Genomic DNA, 27,883 nt, shown 5'->3' with positions numbered 1-27,883 from the left:
TAGGTGACCACAAATTTCCAAGTTGGTAACATTTACATGGGACTTGCAGAGGGAAGCAACATCTTCCATAGCTGCTGGAGGTTTAGTAGAGAAATCGAGATCATTGTTAAATTAGCTGAGCTTTTATCATTTGATTTAATCACATGATCTTTCAGGGATGGAGTACTTTCCACAAATATGCCTTGTTCCATCTGAGAAGATATTTCAGAGATCAGAGACATGATACTTGTCTTCTTTGGGAGCTAATTTATATGGAACCTAGAGGAAAAGTTTAAAAACATAGAGTTTAAGGTGGAGTGTACATGTTGATTCCTTTATAAAACAAGAATTTTGGATAAATGAAAGTTTGGGAAGACACAAATAATAATAGTAACATTTTCCTTAGACTCTCTGCCAGGCACTGTGGTATGTGCTTTGCCTGTGCCATCTCATTTTGTCTCATGACACACCTGGGGTAGGTATTATTCAGCTCCATTTACAGATGAAGAGGTTGGAGCCTTGAGGACTCGGAAATACTCAGCGTCTCCAGGTCAGCAAGGGCAGAGCCGGACTGAGTCCCAGAGCAGCCAGGACCCCTAGCCCTCGCCCTTAGTCTATCCTAGTCCTCCCTCTGAATGGGATATTCCCACGCTTCTTTTTTGTTTGTTTTCCCTCCTATTCTATTTTCCAAATCAAATATAAATTCGCCTTTAAGAAAAATAATGTGTAAAACACCTGAGTCCAGGAGACACAATTGAAGTAGACAGCTGGTATCTGAGGGCTTCTGGACTAGCCAGTGAAGATTTTCTTTGCGAGAAAAATTCATGAAGTGTTAGGATTAGGCTACACCTTGCCAGCCTGCTTCTCAGCCCATTTGAAAAGTCAGAATGATGTCCTCACTATATGCAAGGCATGGTTTTGGGTTTTAGGGTACCGTGGCAAAGAAGTCAGACACAGTTCCTACTTCTATAGGACTCATACTCTAGGTTGAGAAAATACTGAGTTAAACAATTACAGTATAAAGTGATAAAGTTTAAAGTAGGGCCAAGATAAGGTTCTGTGAAAAGAAAAGGAGAACCATTCTGTCTGGGGTGAATTGGTGAAGCTTCCATGCAGATTCTTATTTAATATGAAACTTGAAGCATGAGTGGGAGTTTGTTGAAAAGTGGGAGAAAAACATTCCGGGCAGAGATAAGAGCTTGAGTTAGAGGACAGAAGGAGAGAGTGCCTGGGGCCTTGGAGAAAGACCAAGTTTAGTGAGGCAGGTTTCTAAGCATGAAACGGAATGGGGAGTCGTGAGGCCCGAGTTGAAAGCAGGAGGAAAAGCATCAGTGAAAACATTCAGTGGAAACAGGAAGTGTGAGAATCTACTCAGCAGAAGTGAACTAAGCCACCCAAGGAAACAATCCTAAGGCATCCCAAGCCTTGGGTTTGTAATCCAGCTCCACCACTGACCAGTTGGCTAGCGCTGAGCATATTACTTTAACTCTATGATTCTCGGTTCCCTTGTCTGTAAACTGGGTATTATGGTTGCTGTGAGGACCCCATGAGATGAAGCACAACTTGGCTAAGAATGTTAGTTCTCACTGACAAAGTTGGAAGCCCTTGACTACTCCCACCAGAGCCCAAGTTTCCTGGAAGATTGTGATCAGATCTGCTTGAGCTATTCTGTCCTCCATGCCCGGTCGCCACAGGAAGCTCAACACTGCACTTGCTGGGTATAAGATCAGTATTTTTTTCAGGCCCTCATTGGCACTGCCATCTCCTACCTCACCTGATCTTCCCAGCCAACACCAGGGGCTCCAGAGCAGGAATGGTCAGTTGAGGGGAACCATTCTGCAGAGGACAGGCTGCAAGATGGGGGAGAGCAAACACTGCGACACGTGGATCTAACAGATCTTGCAGTGAATGCTGCACAGGCCCTGGATTAGGTCATTATGCTGATGCATTGATTGCTGGTCAGTGTGTGACCTGGGCAGTTAATTATTATAAGGTGCAGAGGAAGTTAGTATGGTTGGCTCATCAGGGCCTGAGCAAGGGTGAAAGTGGTCCTCATGCACTTCAACACCTCTACTGGCCTCTGCTTGCTACTATTTTTTGAACTCCTTTGTACAGGGTTTCTAAGCTGAAATACCACGGTTCTAACTTGGAAACTCTGGTGACTTCAGAAGGACTGTTAGAAGACCCTAAGCTCCTAATTTCTCCCCAGTCTGAAACAAATTCTACCAAGATATGAAGAGTAGCTTCCTTTTGGTGGCAGAGTTACAGAAGACTCCATTTTGCTCACCTTTCTTGTAACATTGGTAAAATAATAAAGATAATCCCCCTTTTTTTAAAGAGGAAAAATCTGGAACCCAGAAAGAGTGAGTTGCTGGCAACTTCTAACTTTTGCAGAATCTTTGCAATGACCAAGTTCTTCCATTCCACGTGACGTCATGTAATCCTCACAAAACCCGAGGTATGGATGTCCTCTTCATCTTTCCCATGAGGAAGCTGATGGTCTCAGAGATGTAGAGTGAGCTGACCAAGGCCACACAGTGTGAAGGGCTCAGCTTGACTCCTTGCCTAGGGCGCTGTCGACCCAGAGGCTGGCAGACACTGTTCCCTGGCAAAAGCTCAGATCTGAGTGTCCTGTGCTCCCCCTTGGGCCATGACCCTGCCTCCTTGTGCTGTTCTGTGTTGCAGAACTCACCCGGGACCACATCCTGCCCCAGGGAGTGAGGACATAGCCCCAGGAGGGGAACTGTGCAGGAGGGGGCCATCAATGACAAAAGGCTCTTCTGACCTTGTGGGAATATCTGAGTCCCTAGAGAGGCTGGAGAAGGAAAACTGGGGAAAACTTGTCTGGGAAAGCCCAGGTCCAACCCTGATACTTACAACATGCTCTGGGAAACATGCCTCACTTGCCAGCCCTGGTGTTTCTCAAGGTCTTGGTTTTGTGTCTGTAGAAGAAAAAGATTTTCTAATGTTATCTGGTAAAGTTTTGTTCTTAGAGATATCATTTAAAAATTTTCCATTACTTCCATCATTGAAACGAGACCGTGAAGCTAAGTCCTCATGCCATAGGGAAAGCAGAACCTCAAAGAACCCAGTGACAACAAGGAGTCAGACTTAGGCTTGTGCCTTCCAGTGTGGAGCCTTGAAAGACATGGAGTTAAGTTGCAAGGGCCAGTCTTGAGAGAGAAGTGGTTAGCTCATCGCTAAAATTTACCGAGTAATTATGCATCAAGTGATGTTTTTAGAAATTACATGGGTTATCTATTTTAATCTCACTCTTGTTGTTCCAGTTTTTAAGATGGGGAAGCTGATGTCCAGAGAGTGGTTGACTAACTTATCACTCAGCCAAGAAATGGTGGAGCCAGGATGTGGGTCTAGGTATCTGGTTCTGGGCCCATACTTGATCCCTCTGGACCTTGTCTCAGAGACAAGGTACTATGTGGGCTACTATGCTCAAGGCAGAGTATATAGCAGAGAATAAGACAGTTTAGAAGCTCACTGGTTGAGTCTCCTGCCTTGTGGGTCTTTTGAGACCTCACGTGGACCTCCATAACAATCTTGCAAGGCTGGAAAAAAAGAGTCCCCATTTTCTGCATGAGAAAATGAAAGGCAAGAATGGGAAACTGTCTTCCTCAAGGTCATAGGAAGACATTGTTGCAAGATAGGATTAGAAACCAGACATTTCATCAGGCCTGTAATGCTTTTTCTCTGTTTTGGGAGTTCTCTCCATTTGGCAGAGTTGGGGCCAGTGCTAATGCCTGGGCAAGTAACCAAAGGGTCCCTTGGGCTGGAGGATCTTCAGAGCCCAGGAACATGGGGGGACAAAGAATGGTGTTTGGCAAAAGAGGGCAAGCAAAAACAGAACAAAGTTGCTTTGGGATTCAGGTGACGCAGCTCCAGGTATGGTGTCCCAGACCCTGGGATAAAGGTGGATTCTGGGACAGGGCAGGGTCTGTGGATGGAGAGGTTTATTGGTGTGTTCAGAGAGGCTGATACAGAGATTGACAGATGTGGTGATAGGGAGAGAATGATTATGTAGTTCAGGAGTGGAGGAAGACTCTTTTAATCAGGACATTTATGGAAATTATTCTTGGTAATGAGAAATAGAATGTTAGAGAGAAAAAGAGATCCATTGTCTGGTAAGAGACTCTTCTGTCGAGCTCCCACCAGCAGCTCTAAGGTCAGGGCTGGGCAGGAGAAGCTCCTTACCTTTCACGGTTTACATTTTTGTTTAATGTACAGACTATGCCACAGAAGGCAGAACAGCACTGAAATCCTGGATGGCAATCTTCCTGCAATGTGCAGAAATGAGTACAGTTTTCAGGGTCTGATCTGCAGGGTGGAGGTTCCAAGATATACCCTGGAACACAGAACAGGAAAGAGAAGGGCCTAAACAACAGGCTGGAGTGACATTCAGAACTCCAAAAGCCCAGGGAACTGCCAGAGAGCCAGCCACCCTGATCCCCTTCATGTGGCCACAAGGAGGTGGAATAAGATTTTGTCCTTAGCCTCTGTCTTCCTCTGAGTTCTCAGCAGGGAAAACCAGGGCTTGGATATTTGATCAAAGACAGAGTTTGGGAGAATCCTGCACCCACGGGTCATTCATCATCCTTGCAGATCAGGTGCCAAATCTTCACAGACCTCGGTTAAGTCCAGTTCAAGGGAATGAACGGTGTGTGTGGTGAGCAAGAGAGGGGTGTGTGGTCCATTTGCACTGATTCATTGTGTAGTCTCAAGCAAACAATGTAGTTTATCCTAGGGTTTCACCTAACATGTGTTATTTGCATATAGGAAGAACGAGTGAAAGGGGTGATTTTTGAAAAGGATGAAGACTGCACAGCACACTCTAGTTATTGGCATCAGAACGCTAGAACCCAAGTCACAAATGAGTTCTGGGGGTGACTTCTTTAATGGGGAGAAGGATGGGTGTTTCAGAATGGGGTGCAAAGATCAGCTGCTCCTTCTTCCCAGGTCTCTAGTGATGAGGAGGCCAGAGCACCAGGGTCCCCCACTTTCTTTTTTTTTTTTTTTTTTTAAACTAATAGCTACTTTATTTATTTATTTATTTATTTATTTATAGCTGTGTTGGGTCTTCGTTTCGTGCGAGGGCTTTCTCCAGTTGCGGCAAGCGGGGGCCACGCTTCATCGTGGTGCGGGGGCCACTCTTCATTGCGGTGCGCGGGCCTCTCACCATCGTGGCCCCTCCCGCTGCGGGGCACAGGCTCCAGACGCGCAGGCTCAGTAGTTGTGGCTCACGGGCCCAGTTGCTCCGTGGCATGTGGGATCTTCCCAGACCAGGGCTCGAACCCCTGTCCCCTGCATTGGCAGGCAGATTCTCAACCACTGCGCCACCAGGGAAGCCCCCCACTTTCTTTTTTAAATAACTTTTTTTTCGTGGTTTTTAAAAATAATTTATTTAATTTATTTTATTTTTGGCTATGTTGGGTTTTCGTTGCTGCGTGCGGGCTTTCTCTAGTTGCGGTGAGCGGGGGCTACTCTTCGTTGCGGTGCATGGGCTTCTCATTGCGGTGGCTTCTCTTGTTGCGGAGCACAGGCTCTAGGCATGCAGGCTTCAGTAGTTGCAGCCCGCGGGCTTAGTAGTTGTGGTTCACGGGCTTTAAAGCGCAGGCTCAGTAGTTGTGGCGCACGGGCTTAGTTGCTCTGCAGCATGTGGGATCGTCCCAGACCAGGGCTCGAACCCGTGTCCCCTGCATTGGCAGTCGGATTCTTAACCACTGCACCACCAGGGAAGCCCAGGGTCCCCCACTTTCTACTGTTAGAGAAGAATAAGCATTTCATGCTGACATCCCTTTACCCCCATCCGCCAGTAGTCAGGTCAAAGCCAAGAGCACCTCCACCAGATCCTGCCCCAAGGCGCCAACTCACAATATTCTCTCTGTTCCTGAAATCTAAGGCATTAAGGATGAACCCCATGAACCCCTTTATCCAAGCCCAGCCAGATCTAATTTTTGTACCTTCTGACTTTTCTTTGGGGCAAATGTCATAGGAGGAGCATTCTATAAGCCTTTGTTGATTTATTGCTCTGAAGATACTTGCATTTATAAGAGGGTCTGTAGGATATCATGCTGATCTGAAAGGAATAAGTGATGAGTGAAGTTGGGGCTAGAATTGTAACAGCAAATGACACTGGAGATGGTGGGTAAGAAGCCGAGGCCCCAGCTGTTGACAGTTTGGCAGAGACCAGTACTCAGCCCTCACCCGGCGCCTCCCTGTCATCCCTTAGCTTACTGGATCAGTGCGAGAAATTGGAACTGATCCCCACTTTGGAGAGCTTGGGGCTCAATGAAACAGTGTGGAAAAGGAGTCCATGAGCCAGGAATCTCAGAGAGGTTGACCTCAGGTTTTACCTGCTCTTCTGGGCATCTCGCTACGGTACTTACCAGTCTTTCATAAAGGCTCTTGTGTCTCTCCTCAAATTTTAGTCCTTGGTTCTCCAATTAACTCTATCCTGGATACCCCTGTTCTCTTGCAGCTTGCTTAGGCTTCCTCAGTCTTATAAACCTGCATGCTCTCTCTGAGAACCCTAAAACAGGACCTTGCCTCCCCAGACACATGAAATACTACACATAGCCCTATTCTGAGCCCCCAGTACTCTGAAAAAGGTATGATGAATAACAGCTCATTTTCCATTTGGTTTTGGTCATCCGTGTAACTGTGGCCAGAGCTTTTGTTTGGTTGGATCTGGGCAACAGTGGCTGCGGAGATGTTCTCTACACCTTCCCGTTGATGCTAATCACTGATAATTGTGCAGGTACCTCTGAATGTTTACCGTGGGAAATGAAATGCAAGACTTTGTTTCCTTTCCTCCCAAAACATCCTCCAAGGCTGAGATTATGTAGGTTCCACCAACTGAATTTTCCTCTCTGTTTTAATGTTTGAAAAGTTGGCCCAATCATCCATGAAGAAACCAGGGGTAGCAAGAAGAAGCTGGATGATGGAGCTGGTAACATTTACAGTAGTTAATACTTACTGAGCACTTACCATGGTCCAGTAAGGGTGCTCTATGTCTGCACATATTACCTCTGTTTCTTCTCCTGACTATCCCACTATCGTTGTATCCATCACAAAAATAAAATCCAAGGTCCAGACTCTTTGCCCAAGATCACTCAGTAAGCATCAGAAGGGGGATTCAAACCTAGATATTGCTGACAATAAAACTTGGACTCTTGAACACGATACTGTAATTTTTTTACGAGACGTGCCCGGCCCTCACATCCTCTCATCTCTCCAGATGCTTCTTCGCTCCCCTGGGCCCAGACCCAGCACCTACTCGAAAAATGTTGCTTGGGACTCCCAGACACCAGCTGTGGTGCTAAGCAAGTCAACAGCAGGAGCTGGAAAAGCAGCGCAGGCTTCATGCTGCTGGTGAGATGGGTGGGTAAGTCCTGGCCAAAGCTGTGAGCAGGCACAGCTTAGAGGAGAAGGCAGAGTGAAGGCAAGCTGTGACTGGCCTTACACCGTGTACTCCAATCAGGGGACTTTGGCAGAAACCCAAGCCCCTCCCAACCACGCCCACTCCAGGGCCAGGTAGTGTTTTCAAACGCACACCCTTGTCACCCCCCTAATCTTGACCTTGTTACTTCTCTCCTTTATGTAGATCTTGTTAGAATCCTTTCACAAAAATTTAACAAATTTTTCCACGTAATTCTGGCATGTCTGTTATATTTATTCCTGGAAGTTTGAATTATTAAAGTGAAATTGTAAATAGTATCCTAACTTTTTAATTATTTCTTTTCGTTTGTTGCTAATGTAGATAAATGACTTTTGTATATTGATCTGTTTACCTTGCTAAACTCTCCCATTGTTTATCATAATTTCGGGTGTGTTCTTTTCAGTGTTCAATGTATTCAACATTATCTGCAAATAACGACTGTTGTATTTTTCCTCTTTGAACTTTATGCCCTTTTTAATGCCTCGTGCCGGTCAGGACTTCCAAACATGATTGTGCAGAAGGGGTGATAGTGTATGTTCTTGTCTGATTCCTGATTTAAAATGAAAGATTCTTAAGTCTCCCTTTTAGGATAATGTCTGTTTTTTTTTTTTAATTAATTAATTAAATAATTAATTAAAATTTTTTGGCTGTGTTGCTGTGCGCGGGCTTTCTCTGGTTGCGGCGAGTGGGGGCTACTCTTCGTTGTGGTGCACGGGCTTCTCATTGCAGTGGCTTCTCTTGTTGCGGAGCTTGGGCTCTAAGCGCGCGGGCTTCAGTAGTTGTGGCACACGAGCTCTAGAGTGCAGGCTCAGTAGTTGTGGCACATGGGCCCAGCTGCTCCGCGGCATGTGGGATCTTCCCGGGCCAGGGCTTGAACCTGTGTCCCCTGCATTGGCAGGCGGATTCTTAACCACTGCGCCACCAGGGAAGTCCTTTTTTTTAATTGGAGTTGATTTACAATGTTGTGTTAGATTCTGGTGTATAGCAAAGTGATTCAGTTATACATATATGTATATATTCTTTTTCATATTCTTTTTCATTATGGTTTATTACAGGATATTGAATATAGTTCCCTGTGCTATACAGTGAGACCTCATTGTTTACTTATTTTATATATAGTAGTTTGTACCTGCTAACCCCAAACTCCTAATTTATCCCCTCCCCTCCTTTCCCCTTTGGTAACCGTAAGTTTGTTTTCTATGCCTGTGAGTCTGTTTCTGTTTTGTAAATAAGTTCATTTGTATCATATTTTAGATTCCACATATAAGTGGTATCATATGATATTTGTCTCTCTCTTTCTGACTTACTTCACTTAGTATGATAATCTCTAGGTCCATCCATGTTGCTGCAAATGGCATTATTTCATTCTTTTTTATGGCTGAGTAGTATTTCATCATACATATGTATCATACCTTCTTTATCCATTCATCTATCGATGAACATTTAGGTTGCTTGATAGTGCCTGTTTTATGTTTCTCACAAACATCTCTTATCAGGTTTAGAAAGTTCTCTTTCTTTTCTGACATGAAAAGAAAACTTTCATCAATTTATGTGAAATTCTATTTGTTTTTTTCCTACATATGTTGAGATGATAACATTATTTTTCTCCTTTAACCTGTTCACGTATTGAATTACATTTCAGATTTTCTAACATTGAACCATTCTTGAATTTCTCTAGTCATCTAATTTGATCATTGTGTATTATCATTTTTATACTGTTTGGCTCAGTTCGCTATTTTTAAGGAATTTTATATGTATATTCATAAGGGAACCTGGCCAATAACCTTTCTGTTTCATACCATCCTTGCCTGGCTTTACAGCAAGTTTACCTCCTAGAATATGCTGAGTAGCAGCCATTCTTTGTCAATTCTTTGGAAAGTTTTATATAAGATAATTATTTGAAACCTTAATTACCTTTTTTTTTTCTTGCACAAATAAGCTCATTTGCACCTTGTTATTTTCATTTAACAACATAGACTGAAAATTACTCTAAGGCAGTTCATAGCGATTTTCCCTTTCTTACAGCTGTATTCTACACCACCACCTGCATGCACCTTAGTCATACAACCAATATCCTATATATGGGCATTTATCTATTTCCCAAGATTTTGCTATTACAAATATGCTGCATGTGCATATTTTCTGTATTGTTGGAAGTGTAACATGAGGGTAAATTTCTAAAAGTGTGATTATTGGTTAAAAGGGTAAATTCACATGTAGTTTTGTTAAATATTGCCAAATTCTATGCCATAAATGTTGTACCTGTTTTATACTGCCACCAACCATGTGTGTTTCCTATAACAGAACGTGTTGTCATACTTTGGGATTTTTGCCAAAATTATAAGTGAGAAATGTTATCTCTGTAGTTGTTGAGGTTCATTCACCTCAGTGTACTATGTATCAGTATTCATTTTTATATCTGAATAATATTCCATTGTATGTATATACCACAATTTGCTTATCCATTCATCTGTTGATGGACATTTGAGTTGTTTCTACCCTTTGGTGATTGTGAATAGTGCAGTATGAACATTTGTGTACAAGTATTTTTTTTTAGTACCTATTTTCTATTCTTTTTTTCTAGTTTCACTGAGATATAGTTGACATACAGCACTATATAAGTTTAAGGTGTACAGCACAATGATGTGACTTACATACATCATGAAATGATGACCACAGTAAGTTTAGTGAACATCCATCATCTCATATAGACACAAAATTAAAGAAGCATCACTAATTTTTAGAGAAATGCAAATCAAAACTACAGTGAGGTATCACCTCACACTGGTCAGAATGGCCACCATCAAAAAATCTACAAACAATAAATGCTAGAGAGGGTGTGGAGAAAAGGGAACCCTCCTACACCGTTGGTGGGAATGTAAATTGGTACAGCCACTATGGAGAACAGTATGGAGGTTCCTTAAAAAACTAAAAATAGAACTACCATACGACCCAGCAATTCTACTCCTGGGCATATACCTGGAGAAAACCATAATTCAAAAAGATACATGCACCCCAATGTTCATTGCAGCACTATTTACAATAGCCAGGTCATGGAAGGAACCTAAATGCCCATTGACAGAGGAATGGACAAAGAAGGTGTGGTGCATATATACAATGGAATATTACTCAGCCATAAAAAAGAATGAAATAATGTCATTTGCAGCAACATGGATGGACCTAGAGATTGTCATACTGAGTGAAGTAAGTCAGACAAAGACAAATATCATATGATATTGCTTATATGTGGAATCTAAAAAAATGGTACAAATAAACTTATTTACAAAACAGAAATAGAGTCACAGATGTAGAAAACAAACTTATGGTTACCAGGGGGGAAGGGGAGGAGGGATAAATTGGGAGATTGGGAATGACATATACACACTAGTATATATAAAATAGATAACTAATAATGACCTACTGTATAGCACAGGGAACTCTATATTCAATACTCTAATGGCCTATATGGGAAAAGAATCTGAAAAAGAGTGGGTATATGTGTATATATAACTGATTCACTTTGCTGTACACCTGAAACTAACACAGCATTTTAAATCAATTATACTCCAATAAAAATTAAAAAAATAAACAGAAGAAAATTTTTTCCTTGTTATGATAACTCAGGATTTACTGTCTTAAAAACTTTTATATATAATATACAGCAGTGTTCAGTATATTTATAATGTTGCACATTACATCCCTAGTACTTATTTAACTTATAACTGGAAGTTTTATTATCTTCATCAATTCTACCCCCACCCCCCACCTCCCACCATCTATTTTCAATTCTTTTGAGTATATACCTAGCAGTGGGATTGCTGGGTTATATGTTTAACTTTATATGTTTACATTGAGGAAACTACAAACTGTTTCCACAGTGGTTGAACATTTTTATCACTAATGCATGAGGGTTTCAATTTCTCCACACCCCTGTCAACACTTATTATTCTCCTTTTTTTTTGGGTTATACTCATCCATGTGGGTGTGAAGTGGCATCTGACTGTGGGTTTAATTTTCATTTCCCTAATAACCAGTGATGTTGAGCATCTTTTCAGGTACTTGCTGACCATTTCTACAACTTCTTCGGAGAAATGTCTATTCAAGCTCTTTGCAATTTTTTAATTGGGTTTTTTAATCTTTTTCTTCTTGAATTGTAAGAATCCTTTATATATTCTGGATATTAGACCCTTATCAAATTCGTGATTTTGAAATATTTTCTCCCTCTTTATAGGTTGTCTTTTCACTTTTTAAAAAAAATTTTTTTTCTTTTTTGGCTGCGTTGGGTCTTCATTGCGGTGCACAGGCTTCTCATTGCAGTGGCTTCTTGTTGTGGAGCACAGGCTCTAGGCACACAGGCTTCAGTAGTTGCAGCATGCAGACTCAGTCGTTGCAGCACGTGGGCCCTAGAGTGCGTGGGCTTCCGTAGTTGCGGTGCATGGGCTCAGTAGTTGTGGCTCACAAGCTCTAGGGCTCAGGCTCAGTAGTTGTGGTGCACGGGCTTAGTTGCTCCACGGTATGTGGGATCTTCCGGGACCGGGGATCGAACCCATGTCCCCTGCATTGGCAGGTGGATTCTTAACCACTGTGCCACCAGGGAAGTCCCTTTTCACTTTTTTTGATAGCCATTTGATGCACAAACTTTTTAAAACTTTGATAAAGTCCAATTTATCTATTTGTCGTTGTTGTTGTTTCTGTGCTTCTGGTGTCATTTCTAAGAATCCATTGCCTAATCCAAGGTCATGATAATTCACCTCTATATTTTCTTCTAGGAATTTTGTAACTTATATTTAAATCATTGATCAACTTTGAATTAATCTTTATATATGGTGTGAGATAGGGGTCCAGTTTCATTCTTTTCCATGTGTCCTGTCATCATGGCTACTCTGTTCATGGGTCCATTGTGAAAGCACTGGTATGGCCTAAGACAGAGTCTGACCTACATGAATTGGCCAAGGCATTCAGTGTATCCAGGTGTATCATGCCTCTTCTGCAGTGATGCACACTTAGCACCCACTTCCATTCACCCAGCCACATCTCTTCTTCAAACTCCTTGTCTCCAAGCTTCCTGGCTTGTTGTTTCTTTCAGACCTCTGGCTAACCTGCCAAGCATTCACCACTATTTAAGAGTGCCACAAATACCCCTATCTCAGATCCCTTCTCCCAACTGATACTCCAGTTGTATCATCTGAACCTCTGTCCACAGGGAGGAATTCCTCTGCCCTGTCTTAAAAACAACACCTCAGGCAGCGCATCAGTAGGAAAGTAGTGTGGCATTTTCAGCTTACACACACATAGAGACCCAACCCATCCGTGAACCAGACTTCCTCATTTTTTCCTGCTGCATCAGCTGATAATTAGAGAATAGCTCCTGAAGCCACAGGTGGGAGCTGACAGAGAAGCTTAGACATAACAGTGTTAGGTGACATAGAGACCTAAACCACCTGTCTGTGTATTTTTCTTGCACTATATGGACCTGCTTGGCCTTATCCCAGATGTACGACTTCTAGTGTACAATAGATTGCTTCCGGTCTTTAAAATTTATTTTAATTTAATATTTTATTTTATTTTTAAATTTAAGTATAATTAACTTACAGTGTTGTGTTAGTTTCAAGTGTACAGCAAAGTGATTCAGTTATACATACATACATACCTACATACATACATATTCCTTTTCAGATTCTTTTCCATTATAGGTTATTAAAAGATATTGAGTATAGTTCCCTGTGCTACACAGTAGGTCCTTGCTGTTTACCTATTTTATATATAGTAGTATGTATATGTTAACCCCAAACTCCTAATATTATCACCCCCACCCCCAGTTGCTTCTGGTTTTATCTGAACTTGTGTCTTGCTGGATGTGACAGCACCCAGCTAAAGACGAGCATGTTTGATAACAGCTACTTGATGCCATCATCTCAGGTACTCAGTCTTTTAAGGACCAGATTACATGCTAGAAGCTATTTTCTTAATGGTGTATAGTTTTCTCCTGCAGGAGGCTTTCCCCAAGATTAATGATAAAAGAACTAATGTGCGTTGAGCACTAACTTTGTTTCCCACACTGAGCCGGGATATAAAGTTTGCTACTCCCTTTTCAGAATCATTCCTCCAGGAATCCTTTAGTTATTCCTTCCAATTGAGGTCAGTAGACTCTTTTTTTTTAAAATTAATTAATTAATTAGTTAATTAAATTTTTGGCTGTGTTGGGTCTTAGTTTCTGTGCGAGCGCTTTCTCTAGTTGCGGCAAGTGGGGGCCACTCTTCATCGCGGTGCGCGGGCCTCTCACTATCGCGGCCTCTCTTGTTGCGGAGCACAGGCTCCAGACACGCAGGCTCACTGATTGTGGCTCACGGGCCCAGTTGCTCCACGGCATGTGGGATCTTCCCAGACCAGGGCTCGAACCCGTGTCCCCTGCATTGGCAGGCAGATTCTCAACCACTGCGCCACCAGGGAAGCCCTCCTGGTCTTTTTAGAAGCCTGTGTGCAGCGGCCCAAGGCACCTCTTTATGGGAACCACAGTTCATATTTCCTGCAGTGTCCACACAAAACCATATGCTGTTCAACCTTCTGCGGGAACGTTTGCATGAACATCCTGTGAGTCAGAGAGCAGGCTGGGCTGTGCTTCCTGCTGCCCCCAACCCTCTACCCAGAGACTGTGCCTGCAGCCGAAGACAAGGACCTGACACCCGGAATGAGGAAGTCAATAGGAATGCCACCCTCCCCACCGTCCGAACTACCTGTTCCTGTCAAATAAGCCAGAACAAACGCGCAGGGACCTGCCTCATTCGCTCCCAGTGCTTGTGATCGTTGAGAACCCGGCACAGACCCCAGAGGGCCCCTGCCTTTCTGGGTCCAGGTCTCTGATCTCTTTCCCCTTGTCATGCTTCTCTACCCTCCCTCCCTTCGGCCTCCCCCGCCAGCCCCTGGCAGGCTCCGCCCCCTTGTTGCTCTGCTCACTGAACCAGTACTCCCAGGGGGGGAAACTGCTCATGTGTGGCATCTCTCGGTGCTAAGGAGAGCATTCCTCACCCTGGAGCCACAAGGGCAAGTTCAACGTGAGATGCATGGAGACTAGACCCTGGGACACAGAGTGGGAGGTCCCCAAGGAGGACTCTTCTTAAACTTGGTCCATTCTCCTCATCCTCCTTGAGAGGTTCAGCTTACTGTCTCTTTACAATGAAGAAAGTGAATCCCAGGGAAGTTAAATGACATGTTCAAGGTCAAAAGAGAGTGAGAAGTCATGATCTGGCTAGAGGAGGAGGTTTCCTTCGTGCTCCCTGTTTGCTTGCCTCTTGTGCATGTGGTGAGGCTGTCCACAGGGAAGGGAGTGCCTGTGCTGACCCTGACTCTCCCCCACTCCATCACCCACCAATAGGGCCGCTCTCGTAATGGGGCCTGGAATGGGATGCCAGGACCTGCGACTCCGGTGAATTCCTTTAACTGAGTGGTCCCCACCTTTCCCCAATCCTCCTTCTTATGGTTTCATTCTTCTTTTTTTTTAATTCAGAGGGAAGCCATAGGGTGGAGGAACAGGTGGTACATGGTGATGCGACTATGGATTAATTGGCATAGGATGGGTATGGGTCTTGCCCATGGTTTCATGGTGAGTCAGTGGAAATTCATCACTGGGGTACAGAGTCCCTACTACTCTGCACAATCACCACTCCTCTGAAATGTTCCTGGGACTAAGTCCAGAGACTGGGTCAAAACGTGTGGCCAGTTGGGACATGGGGTCAAGTGTGAAGAATTCAGGTGGGCAGGCCCTGCTGGAGGAGGGGAGGCGGTGTTATGCTCCAGTCCAGTGCTTCCTGCTGAGCATCAGTGAAGGAGACATCAGAGGCAGGACATGCCTCCCTCGGGCTAGAGTCTGACCCACTGCAGAAGCATCACAGGGTTCCTGGTACTGAAGGATCTCCTCCATTCTGCTAAGAGCTGCCCTTGCACAAAAGGAGCTTAGGAAAGAGATCGTGATCCACCACCAACACAGACATCATTGGAGGTAGTTGGGTGCTAAGAGCGTGCTGTCCAGGAACTCTTATTTGGTGCTTCCTCAGATAGCCTCACTCTCCCAATGCTTGGCTACGCCCCAAACAACCTGGGAGAAACTATTAAGAGAGGCAAAGTTACCTGCCAGGGGCCACATAGGGAACGACCTCACATGTCCAAGTCCAGGGCTCCCTACCACGTGGATATGCCATAGGTGCCAGGCTCACCTATTCCTTACCACTGGCATGAACACCATGGACTATGAATTTTACTGGAAGCAGTTGCCCTTCTCCCTTCTGGTAACTGGTACCCTGACCCTCTCTGGACAGTCCACCCTGCCCTAGAGAAGTCAGAGGCTACACCTTGAATGCTATGGCTATGCCTGGACACCACTGCATGTCCAATTTTTATTGGAACAATTGTATGCCTCCAAATCAAGTAGAAGGGAGGAGTGGGGTCCCTTGGAAGACCTTGAATCTCATGGAGGCAGAAGAATAAGCAAATGCAGATTCTGCCATGATCTGGGTCTCCAAAATGTTAAGTTCCAGCCTGCAGAGAATTGCAGATCAGGGCTGGTCTGTTTGTGACCAAACACAAAGCCTCGTGGTTACTATGACTCATTTATTTGTTTGTTTATTTATCTATTTATTTATTTATTGTGTGATTTGTTCTCTTCTCAAGCTCTAGATCTGCCCCTAGCAAATTTTTTCTTCCTATTCCTATCAACTAAGATAATCGGAAGTAGCTTTCTCACATGTATAGACCTAGCAATATACCTTCACTGTCTTACCTCTTACCTTACAGACTGTCTTCACTGTCTGTCATTAGAGATGACTCATTCATCTCTTTGGTCCTTTGACTTAATAGTCTGAGGAGACTTTGATCACTTGATATTCTGTAGACCATCATGCCCTTTCCTCACATCTATGACACTCTGCTCACGGACCTTAGAGAATGGAAATAGCAGTTATCCTAGGTGCTTTGCCACATGCATGCCAGAGGGTAGGCGATACACCTGATAATAGTCCAGGACTTGCTCCACTGGTGAAATTTCCAGAGGTCAAGTTGTCTGGGGCATATAGGGATAGTCCCTCTGAGTCAGGGGACAAATTGCTGCCCACCATGAAGAAAGACACAATGCTTGGTGGGGCTCTTTGGTTTTCGTTGTTGTTTTTCAGCAGCTCCACGCGGCTAGTGGGATCTTAGCTCCCCGACCAGGGATTAAACCCGGGCCCCAACAGTGAAAGCCCCAAGTCCTAATCACTAGACTGCCAAGGAATTCCCTTGGTGGGGCTCTTTGGATTTTGGAGACACCAAAGGCCACTTTGGGGGCATTCTCCTCTTAACTACTTCCTGGTGGAATGTAAGGCTGCTCGTTTTGAGTGGAATCCAGATTAAGGAAAAATTCTGCAACACGTCCAGGATGTTTTGAAAGTGGCATGCCACTTGGATCTTAGCTCCTAGTATGTGCGTTATATAAAGTGTCTGTGGCAGATTAAGATGCTGGATAGAACTTTTGCAAGTCCTAGTAGCAGAATCAGAGAATACATACCTGGAGTACTGAGGTCAGCCTTTTTCTTCTTCTGTTGACATGTGGTTTCCTTTTGAGAAACAGCTTCTTACTTGCTAGTGGACCCTGGTAAAGACCCGTGCCTAACCAGGGGACATCAAATCACTCTACAACTGGAATTTTCCATCACAATTTGGGGGTTATCTGATCTATGAAGTCTCAAAATGGGGGGTGTATAGAGGTAGTCCATTGTCGAATGGAACTTGTATAAATGAGACTGGGCTTGATCAGTTCCAGAGGAAATGAGTAACCTGTATAATCAGGTGTTTGGACTCTGAGGACCCACTGATTTCTCCTCTTGCTTCATTCTTTCCCATTGCCACTAAGTCTACAAGAGGTGCTGCCCTTTCCGTGTCACTGTTGGCACCCCAAGAAGTGGTGTCTTCCTGTCTACTTAGGTCTCTTGTACTTTCAAATCCCTTCTTTTCGATTTCGCAGGAACCAGGGATCTATTGTAAATGTCAGCCTTGTTCTCAATATTCTTCCATTTGAGTTCAGACTTCCATTTTCTGAGGGTGGTTTTATCTGTGTCCTATGCTAAGGCCCCCCTGCTCCTACCTTATTTCCATGCATGCAGTCTCTTTGGTCTTTGTATATCTCTGCATGAACACGGACTCTGACACTAGTCTGCTTGATTGGGGTGTTTATTTCTCTGCTAACAGATTGTTTGAAATTTGTAACTTTCTCTATTTCCTCATTAGGCTGAGGGTATACGTTATGGACTGATTTATTTGCTCCTTGTTGATCTGTGTGGGTTTTCTGAAGAGAGCTAAATTTAGGCAGCCACAATTACACTGTGTCTATTTCTTTACTTATTATTTATTTATCTTGCCTTTAAGAACTTAAAGGAATTTCTGGCAGTTCTGTCTTGATTTTAAGATTCAGAAACTTAAGACTTTCAGAAACAGTTTTGGTAAAAAAGGTGATCATTTCACATAATTATGGATTTAAATTTTAAAAATCCATTTAAATATTTTACACTTCTTTGCTGATTCTCTTTTGAATTTCCTAGGACTGCCATAACAAAGTACCACAAACTGGATGGCTTAAAACAACAGAAATTTATTCTCTCATAGCTTGCATGGCTAGTAGTATCAGATCAGGGTGCTGGCAGAGCCATGTGCCTTTTGAAGGCTCTAAGGAAGAATCTATTCTATGTCTTTCTTCCAGCTTCCTTCAGCCCCTGGCAACCACCATTCTACTTTCAGTCCCTATGATTTTCACTACTCTAAGTATCTCATACAACTGGAATCACATAGTATTTGTCTTTTTGTGACTGGCTTATTTCACTAAGCATAATGTCCTCAAGGTTCATCTGTGTCATAGCATGTTGTAGATTTTCCTTCTTTTTTAAGGCTGCATAATATTTCATTGTATGTGTATGCTACTTTTGCTTATCCACTCACCTGTCAGTGGACACTTGGGTTGCTTCCATGTTTTAGCTATTATGAATGTGCATGTACAATTATCTCTTTGTTAATCTGCTTTAAATTCTTTGGGCATATACCAAGAAGTGGAACTACTGGATCATAGGGTAATTCTATTTTTAATCTTTTGAGGAACTACCACACTGTTTTCTATAGTGGCTGTACCATTTTACATTCGTTCCCATCAATAGTGTACAAGTTTCCATTTTCTCCCATCCTCATCAATACTTGTTATTTTGTTTTTTGATAGTAGCCATCCTAATGGACATGAGATGGTATCTTGTTGAAGTTTTGATTTGCATTTTCCTAATGATCAGTAATGTGGAATATCTTTACATGTGCTTATTGGCCATTTGTATATTGTCTTTGGAGAAATGTCTATTCAAGTCTTCGCCCATTTTAAAATTGAATTGTTATTTTGTTGTTGAGTTTTAGGAGTTCTCTATAGATTCTGGATATTAATTCTTTATCAGATATATGATTTGTAAGTATCTTCTCTCATTATGTGGGCTGTCTTTTTACTCTACTAATAGTGTCTTTTGATGTACGAAATTTAAAAATTTTCATGAAGTCTAATTTTTCTATTTTTTCTTGTTACCTGTGCTTTTGATGCCATATCCAAGTAACTATTGCCAAATCCAATGTCATGAAGCTTTTGCCTAGGTTTTTTTCTAAGAGGTTTATAGTTTATAAACTACATAAAGACATTTATGTCTTTAATCTATTTTGATTTAAGTCATATATGTGGTGTTAGGTAAAGGGCCAACTTCATTCTTTTGCATGTGAATATCAAGTTTTCCCAGCACTATGTGTTGAAAAGACTGTCCTTTCCCATTGAATGGTCTTGGCACCCTTATCAGAAAATTATTTGACAGTATATGCAAAGGTTTATTTCTGGGCTCTTTCTTCTGTTCTATTAGTCTATATGCTGCCTTTATGCCAGTATCCCACTGTTTTGATTATTATAGCTTTGCATTAAGTTTTAAAATCAAGAACTGTGAGTCCTCCAACTTTATCTTTCTTTTTCAAAATTATTTTGGCTATTTGGAGTTCCTTGAGATACTATATGAATTTTAGGATGGGTTTTTCTATTTCTGTAAAAACATTATTGGGATTTTAAAAAAGGACTATATTGAATCTATAGATCACTTTGAGTAATATTGACATCTTAACAATATTAATTCTTCCAATCTATGAACATGGGATATGTTTCCATTTATTTGTGTCTTCTTAATTTCTTTCAGCAATGTTTTGTAGTTTTCATTGTAAAGTCTTTCACTGCCTTGGTTAAGTTACTTCCTAAGTGTTTTCTTCTTTTTGATTCTATTGTAAATGAAATTGTTTTCATAATTTCCTTTTAAGGTTGTTCATTGTTAGTGTATAGAAATGCATCTGATTTTTGTGCACTGACTTTGTATCCAGCTACTTTGCTGAATTCATTTATTAGCTCTAACAGATTTTTGTGTGTGTGTGTGGAATCTTTGGGATTTTATACATATAAGATCATACAATCTGCAAAGAGATAGATGTACTTCTTCTTTTCCAGTTTGGTTGTCTTTTATTTCTTTTTCTTCCCTAATTGCTCTAGCTAGAATTTCCAGTACTATGTTGAATAGAAGTGGTGAAAGCAGGCATCCTTCTCTTCCTGATGTAAGAGGAAAAGCTTTCAGTCTTTCACCATTGATTATGATGTTTGCTCTGGGTGTTTCATACGTGCTTTTATTATGTTGAAGTTTTGTCCTTCTGTCCCTAGTTTGTTGAGTGTTTTTATTATGAAAGGGTGTTGAAATTTGTCAAATGCTTTTTCTGAATCAATTGAGATGATTATGTTTTTTTTCCTCCTTCATTCTGTTAATGTGGTATATTACAATGATTGATTTTCATATGTTGAATCACCTTTATATTTTTAGGAATAAATCTCACCCAATCATAATGTATTATCCTCTTAATATGCTGCTTAATTCAGTTTGCTAGTATTTTGTTGTGGAGTTTTGCATTAGTGTTCATAAGGGATATTGGTCTGTAGTCTTCTTTTCTTGTAATCTCTTTGTTTGGCTATGGTATCAGTGTAATACTGGCTTCGTAAAATGAGTTAGGAAGTGTTCCCTCCTCTTCAATTTTTTGAAAAAGTTTGAGAAGGATTGATATCAGTTCTTTAAATATATGTTAGAATTCACCAGTGATGCCATCAGGTCTGGAGCTTTTCTTGCTGGGAGGTTTTTTGATTACTGAGTCAAACTCCTTACTAGTTTTTCATCTATCCAGATTTTCTATCCTGCAATATTTAGTCTTGGTAGAGTTTATGTTTCTAGGAATTTGTCCATTTCATTTAGGTTATACTATTTGTTGTTCCTAGTACTGGTATAATGCTTTTTATTTCTTTAGAATCGGTAGTAATGGGCACACTTTCATTGCTGATGCCAGTAGTTTGGGTAGTCTCTCTTCTTTTCTTAGTCCATCTAGTGACATGTTTGTTAATCTTGTTGATCTTTTCAAAGAACCAACTTTTAGCTTCATTGATTTTTTTTCCCTATTATTTTTCTATTTTGTTTATCTCTGCTTCATCTTTATTATTTCCTTCTTTCTGCTAGCTTTGGGTTTACTTTGCTCCTATTTTTCTAGGTCAAGTTGTAAAGTTAAGTTGTTCATTTGAGATCTTTCTAATTTTTAAATGCAAGCATTTAAAGCTATAAATTTCCTTGTTAGCACAGCTTTTGCTGTGTTACATAAATTTTGATTCGTTGTGTTTTTGTTTCATTTATCTCTAAGTATTTTCTAATTTTCCTCTGGTCCAGTAGTTGTTTAAAAGTGTGTTGCTTAATTTCCACAGCTTTGTGAATTTTCCAGTTTTACCTCTGTTATTGATTTCTAACTTCAACCTGTTGTGGTTGGATAATATCTATCTTTTTAAATCTACTGAGACTTAATTTGTGGTTTAAAACATATGGTCTCTCATGGAAAATGTCCCAAGTGCCCTTGAGAAGAATGTATGTTGTTGTTGTTGGGTTGAGTGCTCTGTGTATATCTGTTAGATCTAGTTGTTTTACTGTGTTGTTTAAGTCCTCTATTATCCTAACTTATCTTCTGCTTAGTTGTTCTATCTATTATTGAGGGTGGGGATGGAAGTCTCCAATCATTATTGTAGAACCGTCTCTGTCTTTCACCTCAATTCTGTCAGTTTTTGCTTCATATATTTTGATGATTATCAGTAGATGCATAGATGTTTATAATTGTTGTACCTTCTTGTGGTATTGAACCTTTTATTAATATATATTGTTCTCTTTGTTTCTTGTAACCTTTTTTGATTTAAGATCTATTTTGTCTGATATTAGTATAGCCACCCTGCTCTATTTTGGTTACTATGTGCATGGAACATCTTTTCCCATCCTTTCACCTTCAATCTGTTTGGATCAAAAGTGAGTCTCTTGTAGGCAGCATATGGTTCATGTGTTTTTATCTATTCTGCCAATCTTTATGTTTTTTTTTTTACACACACACACACTGTATTTTATTTTTACAAGAGATAAATAGACTGACACCAAGCATTGTACATGGATGACCACAACAAAAGCAACAATGATTGCAATTACCAAACATGAAACACACTCATACTATGTCATAATATTGACATTCAGTCCAGTAATCCTCCACTGTAACAGCTCCTTTACTTTGCAGTGAAAATTGATTTGTATATTCTTTGCCTCTGAGTCCTTGTGGGATTTTTTTTTTTTAATTCAGACAGATAGTCACAAAAATTATACTCATCCTCATCAGTTCACTCAGTCCCATGTAATTAATTTTTTTTTTTTAATCTTGATCTTTTCTTAGCACTTTTATGAGTTCATCAGTTTTTCATTAGAGTTCTGAAAATGCTTATTCATTCAGTTCAGCAGCAATCTTTATGTTTTGATTGGAGAGTTTAATTTGTTTACATTTAAAGTATTTATTGATGGGGAGGGACATCTGTCATTTTCCATTTATTTTCTATGTGCCTTATAGCTTTTTTGTCTTATGTATGTATATATTGATACATATATATGGATATACACAAATGTATGTGTGTATATATAAAATATATGTGTGTCTGTGTGTATATATATATATATATACACATACACAAAAATGTTAGCACAGGGTGACAAAATTAAAATTGTAAAATTTCTTTGTCATTTTCATAGATTTGCAAGATTTATGCACTAAGCATGGGATGTTCTTTTAATAGTGCAAAATCAACAAATGATATTCTGGAAAGAAATTATTTTTTTCTACAGAGAGAAGCAAATGGGATGAAGTGATGAGGGGCCCCGTGAAGAGGTTAAGGTCAAGGATATGTTGTAGCCCCCAAGAGAACTGGGGGCTACACTGTCTGGCATACATGGCATACATGGCTCTGGACCCACTTCTTTTTAAATCCTGTACCTGGCACTTACTAGCTGTGTGGCTTTGGGCAAGTTGCTTAACTCCCCTGTGCCTCAGTTTCTGCATCTGTAAAATAGGAATTATAGTAGTACTAAACTCATAGGGTCATTGAGAGTATTAGTTAATACATGTTAAATATCCGACAGGTAGTGAACTCGGTATTAAACTGGGTGATGCTTGACACTTCGTTGGTGTCTCATTTGTTTATTGAACAAACCTTACATAGCACTGCCTGTATGCCATACATTGGTTCTAAGTGCTTAACAAATAATCATTCATGTAACCCTCACAACAACCCTATGAGGTAAGTATCGTTATTATCCACACTTTGCAAATGAAGAAACTAATGCACAGAGAGGATTAATGACTTGCCCAAAGTAACTGGGAGCTAGGATTTGAATCCAGGTGAAGTCTGTGTTCTAAATCTCCATATTAGGTGGCCTTTCCCAGCTCTCTTTGCAGAACTCTCTTTTTTCATTAGATCAAAACCCACAAGACATTGTGATAAGGTAGTGTTAGGGTGATGTAGCCATGGAGAAATCAACATAGAGATGGACAGGACTTTACAAAAGTCATCACACAAATGTTAGAGAAAAATAGATATACAGATCCTTCCCTACCTACACAATCACCCAGACATCCAGGAAATGTGTGTGTTGGGGGGAGGGGAGGCTCCTGCAATTCTACAGTGTTCTGCTTCTACCTGCATTACCTGAAGCAAAAAGAAAAAAAGAAAGTACTCTTTGAATAGGAATTCAGTGACAATGTTCCGTACGTACCCAACTTATGGGCAGAACTCCCAGATCTGCCACAACCAGAACCATGATTACATTTTGAGTCTTTGAGCTCTGTTCTGCTCGTCAGCTTCACCCTGTGCAGGGGCTTGGTGGTTCCCAGAGACCAGGAAGAAGAGCCATCAGGCAAATAAATGCTGGCATTTCCAACTTGAACATCTTCAGAGGTAGGTGAAGGTCAGAGTCTTGGGGCTGGAAATGTGAGCCTGAAAATGCTTTCATCTGTGGCTTGTGTCCAATTCATGCCCCCAGATCATGCCAACACTATCCCTCTAGAAAATTGTCCTTGTTCAAACGGAGAAACTGAGACAGAGAAAAATGACATGGGTGACACTGTGTCCCTTCACATGTGATACCCCGAGGACACTATGTATTGTCTACAGAGTATTCCTAGTGAGCATGTGTAACCTGCGTCTAATCCTGAAGAAATTTCAAACAAACCCCACATGAGGAATGTTTAATTAAAAGAAAAAAATGCCTATATTCTTCGAAAATTTCAATGTCATAAAAGACAAAGGGCATTATTGGGTGAATTTATAAAATGGGATACTGATGATAGATTTGATAAAAATATTTTGGAAATGTTAAATTTAATGAAGTTGATAGTTGTACTGTGATCACAGAAGAGAATGTCCCTATTGTTAATACTCACTAAAGTATTATTCCTAAATAAGGAACATGATATATGATACTTATCCTCAAATTGTTAAGGAAAAAGCAACAGCACAACAACAACAACAGAGGGAGAGAGAGAAAGCAATTAGGGGTAAATTCTTTTTTTAAAATTTATTTATTTATTTATTTATTTGGTTGTACTGGGTCTTAGTTGTGGCAGGTGGGGCCCCTCAACTGCGGCTCACGGGCTCCTTAGCTGTGGCTTGCCAGGTCCTTAGCTGCGGCTCGCTGGCTCCTCAGTTGCGGCATGCATGTGGAATCTAGTTCCCTGACCAGGGATCGAACACGGGCCCCCTGCATTGGGAATGCAGAGTCCTATCCCACTGCGCCACCAGGGAAGTCCCTAGGGGTAAATTCTTAAAATAGGTGAAACTGAGCAAATGGTATGTAGTGTTCTTTATACTACTTTTACTCTTGTAACTTGGAAATTATTTCCAAATAATAGTTTTATAAAAGTTAAAGGCAACCCATCTAATGGTCCATGTGCCTCAAATTTTATTTTCCTATTTTATAATTTGTAACATATGCCAAGAGGAGAACTAGCTAGAGAGTTTTGCAAATTTTAAAATGTCTCTAGGTACTGTGTCTCCCTTTGAGCATCTGAGGGAATTTCAATCAATTCATGTAATTTATCTTCTGCTTCGTTGAAAACTTTGACGCAAAAATAAAGACTCTGAGGGAAAATTGGTTACTTGGAGGGAAAGAGACAGTTACTCCACTGTGACTGTTTAATTCACAGTATCCAGACTTCGCCTTTGTTTTCGCTTTTTTGTCTTCCTTTCTGTTTGGCTTCAGGAGCTTGGAGCACCAGGTTGGGGGTGAGAAAGGAGTGGGGAGAGGGAATTTTTTGGAACAGTACTTAACCTTTTCTTTCAGAACCCCAAATCTCACCACCAGCGAGCTGCCTAAAATAATAGCCAGCACTTATTTTTCATATTCTGTGTTCCAGGTGCTAAACCCTCTCTTATCTTCTCTCCTGCACACTGAGAGCCATCAATTGTTATGTGTTTCTTTTATGTATCTTGTTTATTGTCTGACCCCTCTACTAGGATTAAGCTTTATGACGGCAGGGATTTTTGCCAGTTTTGTTCATGACTGTATCCTTGGTACTTAGAATAGTGCCTGGCTTATAGTAGTCACTTAGTGTAAATATTTGTGGGACAATTAAATTTAAGGCAGATGAGCAAAGGATAAAACTTTCCAAATAGGTTAAAGAGTTTAAAAAAAAAAAAAGACCACAAAAAAGTCAATAAAATTAAATAACTTTCACCCATCTGGAGAAGAAAAGAGAGTCTGAGCTTAATAATAATAATAATAGCCAACATTTATTTTGCACATTCTGTGTGCCAGTGATTTATATAGTCAACATTTGCTATGTGGATACTCTCATCGTCATACTACATATAGGGAAACTGAGGCTTTGAGAAGTTAGGTGGTTGGCGAATCACGTAGCTTATATTAAGCTAGACGTGTTGGGGTTGAGATTCAAGCCCAGGTCTCTCCAACTCCAGTGCCCATGTTTTGTTCTCTGTCTATACTACAGTGACCGTCTTTTGTGTGGTACCAAGTGGGAGAGAATTTCCCTCCTATGGTAAGACAAGATGTGTATCCTGTTGGTAGAATAAACCAATCTTTTTTGTTTTTTTTAATTTTATTTGTTTATTTATTTATTTATTTTTGGCTGCGTTGGGTCTTCGTTGCTGCACGTGGGCTTTCTCTAGCTGCGGTGAGCGGGGGCTACTCTTCCTCGCGGTGCACGGGCTTCTCTTGTTGCGGAGCACGGGCTCTAGGTGCACAGGCTTCAGTTGTTGTGGCACGTGGGCTCAGTATTTGTAGCTCATGGGCTCTAGAGCGCAGGCTCAGTAGTTGTGGCACACGGGCTTAGTTGCTCCGCGGCATGTGGGATCTTCCCAGGCCAGGGCTCGAACCCATGTCTCCTGCATTGGCAGTCGGATTCTTAACCACTGCACCACCAAGGAAGTCCCAGAATAAACCAATCTTAATAGAGGAAGAATTGACACCAACCATACCTAGGGTTTGAAACAGGCAGTATCCTTTGACCAGGATCTCAGGATCTACAAATCTGTGCTCCGAAGTTAATAATGGATTTAACCAAATTTTAGTTGCAGGGAGGTTTCCAATGACATTTTTCCCCTAAGGAAGGGAAATCACAAATTTTCAGATGTCTTATGATCCATGGGAAAATATTAATGATATGTGTAACTAGCATGTTAGGAAAATATTCATGGGGAATGTTACTAGTAATATGTCGAAAGGCTTGTCTTTTGTCTCATTTAAATTCATCCAGAAGAGCTACTTCTTTCCCTGCTTCTGTATGAGAGCTTGGCTATAGAACTAGATTTTTCTAGTCACTGCCTAAATTTAGAATATAATAATATATTATTAACTAATATAATAATATAGTATAATATAATATAATACAATATAATGATATATTTAGAAAAAAAGTCTAAGCCCATGCAATAGTCAAAACGCTAAGCTTGAATTAAAATTGTGGCTTCCTCCACACCTAGAAACCTACAATTGGAGAAGAGAGTGGTGGGTTTCCTTGCTCTTTCCACTCCTCCTGCAGGTGGCTAAGTGCCATTTTAGAGGTGGAAGAAGAAGAAGAGATAAAGGGGTCACAACAGCTCTTTTTGGCAAGCAGTGTTGCACTTTTGAACTTTGTACTTTCGGGGCTTGGTATTGCTTCAAGTTGACTCTGTCGTGGCTGGTTTCATGGGTTGAGTCTTCTCCCACCCCAGCGGATGGAAGTTGCTCACCTGTGGTTCTCTTGATCTGGCTGAATCCATCTCCTTTCTGGCTGGCTTATTGTGACAGCTTTCTCTGGCCACTCACTTTCTATTTCCTTCTGTTGAGTTCTCATGGCTTTTCCCAGCAACCTGCCTGGAATGAATCTGGCATAAACTCACACTGGCTCTTTCTTGCATTCCTTTGCCCTATCAACTTCCGTAGGGCAATAAGTAGCCTCTGTGTCGTGACCATAGGTGACTTCAGCTGGCCTCCTTTCCCTTTGCGTTCTCAGGTGTGGCTCAGACACCCGTCTGCTGTGGCCCCACAAACACTTGGGGCTCATGTAGAGCTCGTGGGAGGTGTCCTTAAAGCCTCCTTAAAGCCCCTCCAGTGACTTAGGATTGAGAGCTCAGCATTCTTTAAAGAAAAGCTGCTCAAAAATCTCCTCCCCCAAATGCGTCAAATTCCTGACCATTTTCCACCTTTGAAACGAGTAAGGGTTTTAAGAGTCATTTAACCACTTGTGGGCCATCTTTTTTTCTCTTTTTAAAAAAGTCCTTCAAGTCGATCTGTGACAAGCTCACTTTAGGGTCTATCCAAAGGTCTTGGCTAAAACTTTTATTTTAATATCAAGTTACAAATTTTTAAATAAAAAGTCATGATATACAACAGCAAGCCTGATGATTTCAGTTTTATAAAAACAATTCGTATTCATATATCTGCACCTATAAAAGACAGGATAACATACACCCATATAGTGGGATTACTAGAAATACTTCATTGTCTGCCTTGTACTTTTTATGTTTTAAGGATTTTGTACGGTGACAGCTGG

The 27,883-nt window shown here is 41.2% G+C and overlaps 2 protein-coding genes across 2 annotated transcripts in view; one reads left to right on the top strand and one right to left on the bottom strand.

Annotated features, from left to right (window-relative positions):
- The window catches only part of WFDC3 (WAP four-disulfide core domain 3), a 121,689-nt gene that overhangs the window by 50,504 nt on the left and 43,302 nt on the right, over nucleotides 1–27,883 (top strand). The window lies entirely within an intron of this gene.
- WFDC13 (WAP four-disulfide core domain 13) lies at nucleotides 171–7,355 on the bottom strand. The gene is made up of 4 exons (XM_007185400.2): nucleotides 7,268–7,355; nucleotides 4,186–4,336; nucleotides 2,857–2,921; nucleotides 171–258 (listed from the first exon to the last, which is right to left on the bottom strand). The coding sequence occupies exons 1-3, from the start codon at nucleotides 7,353–7,355 to the stop codon at nucleotides 2,879–2,881; spliced, it is 282 nt and encodes a 93-aa protein (XP_007185462.1). The 3' UTR covers nucleotides 171–258; nucleotides 2,857–2,878.

Source organism: Balaenoptera acutorostrata, chromosome 15 (genome assembly GCF_949987535.1).
Source record: "Balaenoptera acutorostrata chromosome 15, mBalAcu1.1, whole genome shotgun sequence".
NCBI lineage: Eukaryota > Metazoa > Chordata > Mammalia > Artiodactyla > Balaenopteridae > Balaenoptera > Balaenoptera acutorostrata.
This window is presented reverse-complemented; position numbering and strand designations above follow the sequence as displayed.

Bases quoted from the DNA above. Each gene is read 5' to 3' on its own strand.
- WFDC13 (XM_007185400.2), bottom strand. From the start codon at position 7,355: ATGAAGCCTGCGCTGCTTTTCCAGCTCCTGCTGTTGACTTGCTTAGCA. The intron at 4,337-7,267 runs GTAGGTGCTGGG...TCTGTGTTCCAG, and splicing joins TCCCAAGCAACATTTTTCGA to GGTATATCTTGGAACCTCCA. The intron at 2,922-4,185 runs GTAAGGAGCTTC...TTTCTTCTACAG, and splicing joins AAAAATGTAAACCGTGAAAG to ACACAAAACCAAGACCTTGA.